The following is a 1,076-nucleotide window of genomic DNA, read 5'->3' as shown; positions in this document are numbered from 1 at the left end:
GAATTCTCCACAGAAGAGGAAAAGGATACTGGAGATAAAGACGGATCTCTTTCAAAAGCAAAAAGAAAACATAAGAAAAAGCACAAAGAGCGACATAAAATGGGAGAAGAGGTGATACCGCTGAGAGTGCTGTCAAAGTAGGTGTGGCGCTTCCCTGTTGCTGGCCCACGTCAGTCCGTCACCATTGCTAAAGTGCAATTCCAATTTAAATTGAACAGAGTTGCATGTTAGCAACAGTAGTGGCCAGTAGGCAGTACTTGTCTTTCCGGTGTATTGAAAATAAAGTTAGGATTCACCACACTCAAACATGGAAGCACTTAATTTCCAAAAAGCCACAGCAAGTGCCGCCGTGTTAGAGTAGAGGGGGTCCCCGCATAGTACAGCAGACAACTGCAGCCGGAAGCGTCCTGTCCCTGGTCCCTGGAATGCACGCGGACAGTACAAAGACTCACCATCACTAAAACATGGAAGCACTTACTTTTTCCGTCTCAAAGCAAGTACATCCACGTTTAAGTGGTGGGGAGCCCAGTCTTGACAAGGTTTAAACAAGAAGCAGGAACACACTCGCAAATAAGTTGAAAATGTGTCGCTTTGGAGACACCTCCGCTGAAACATGGAAGCACTTACTTTCATTTTGCACAGCAGGTACTCCCATGTTAAAGCAAAGGTGATCCCTTCAGAGGGTCTGCACGTGTTGTCTACCCGTAGATAAACTGAATTCACTTTTACTAAAACAAGGAAGCACTTACTTTTTTAAGTAGTAAAAGGGCCTCCTTGTTAAAGTCCAAGGAAATCCATTTCCTAGGGAGTGGATAAGAACGCATGCTTACTTTTCTGGAGAAAAATTCCCATTGCCTCCCAGTCTGATTGCAGGTTCCAAAGAGTAGAGTTCCTTACCGGCATGGTGATGGGCCGTGCCTTCAGTCACTTGTATTTATACTGTTCTCAGCTCCTGAAGTCCTTTTGCCTTTTTATCTCCCGGAATCATTACAAGAGACTTTTGTTATTTTAATGTATCAGTGCTCAAGGAATGTATGATCCTGGGTGGGTCTGGATCCTTTTTTTTTTTTTTTTTT

The 1,076-nt window shown here is 43.8% G+C and overlaps 1 protein-coding gene across 1 annotated transcript in view; it reads left to right on the top strand.

The window, feature by feature from the left end:
* Positions 1–1,076, top strand: part of LARP7 (La ribonucleoprotein 7, transcriptional regulator) — a 15,097-nt gene that overhangs the window by 5,751 nt on the left and 8,270 nt on the right. The window contains exon 6 of the mRNA XM_045284311.1: positions 7–137. Coding sequence (XP_045140246.1) covers positions 7–137 — 131 coding nt within the window. The remainder of the gene's footprint in view (positions 1–6; positions 138–1,076) is intronic.

This window comes from Echinops telfairi, unplaced genomic scaffold (assembly GCF_000313985.2).
Source record: "Echinops telfairi isolate 266 unplaced genomic scaffold, ASM31398v2 ScPeMD7_7468;HRSCAF=8506_0, whole genome shotgun sequence".
Taxonomy (NCBI): domain Eukaryota; kingdom Metazoa; phylum Chordata; class Mammalia; order Afrosoricida; family Tenrecidae; genus Echinops; species Echinops telfairi.
Note: the sequence above shows the minus strand (reverse complement) of the source record. Positions and strands in the feature narration are given on the sequence as shown.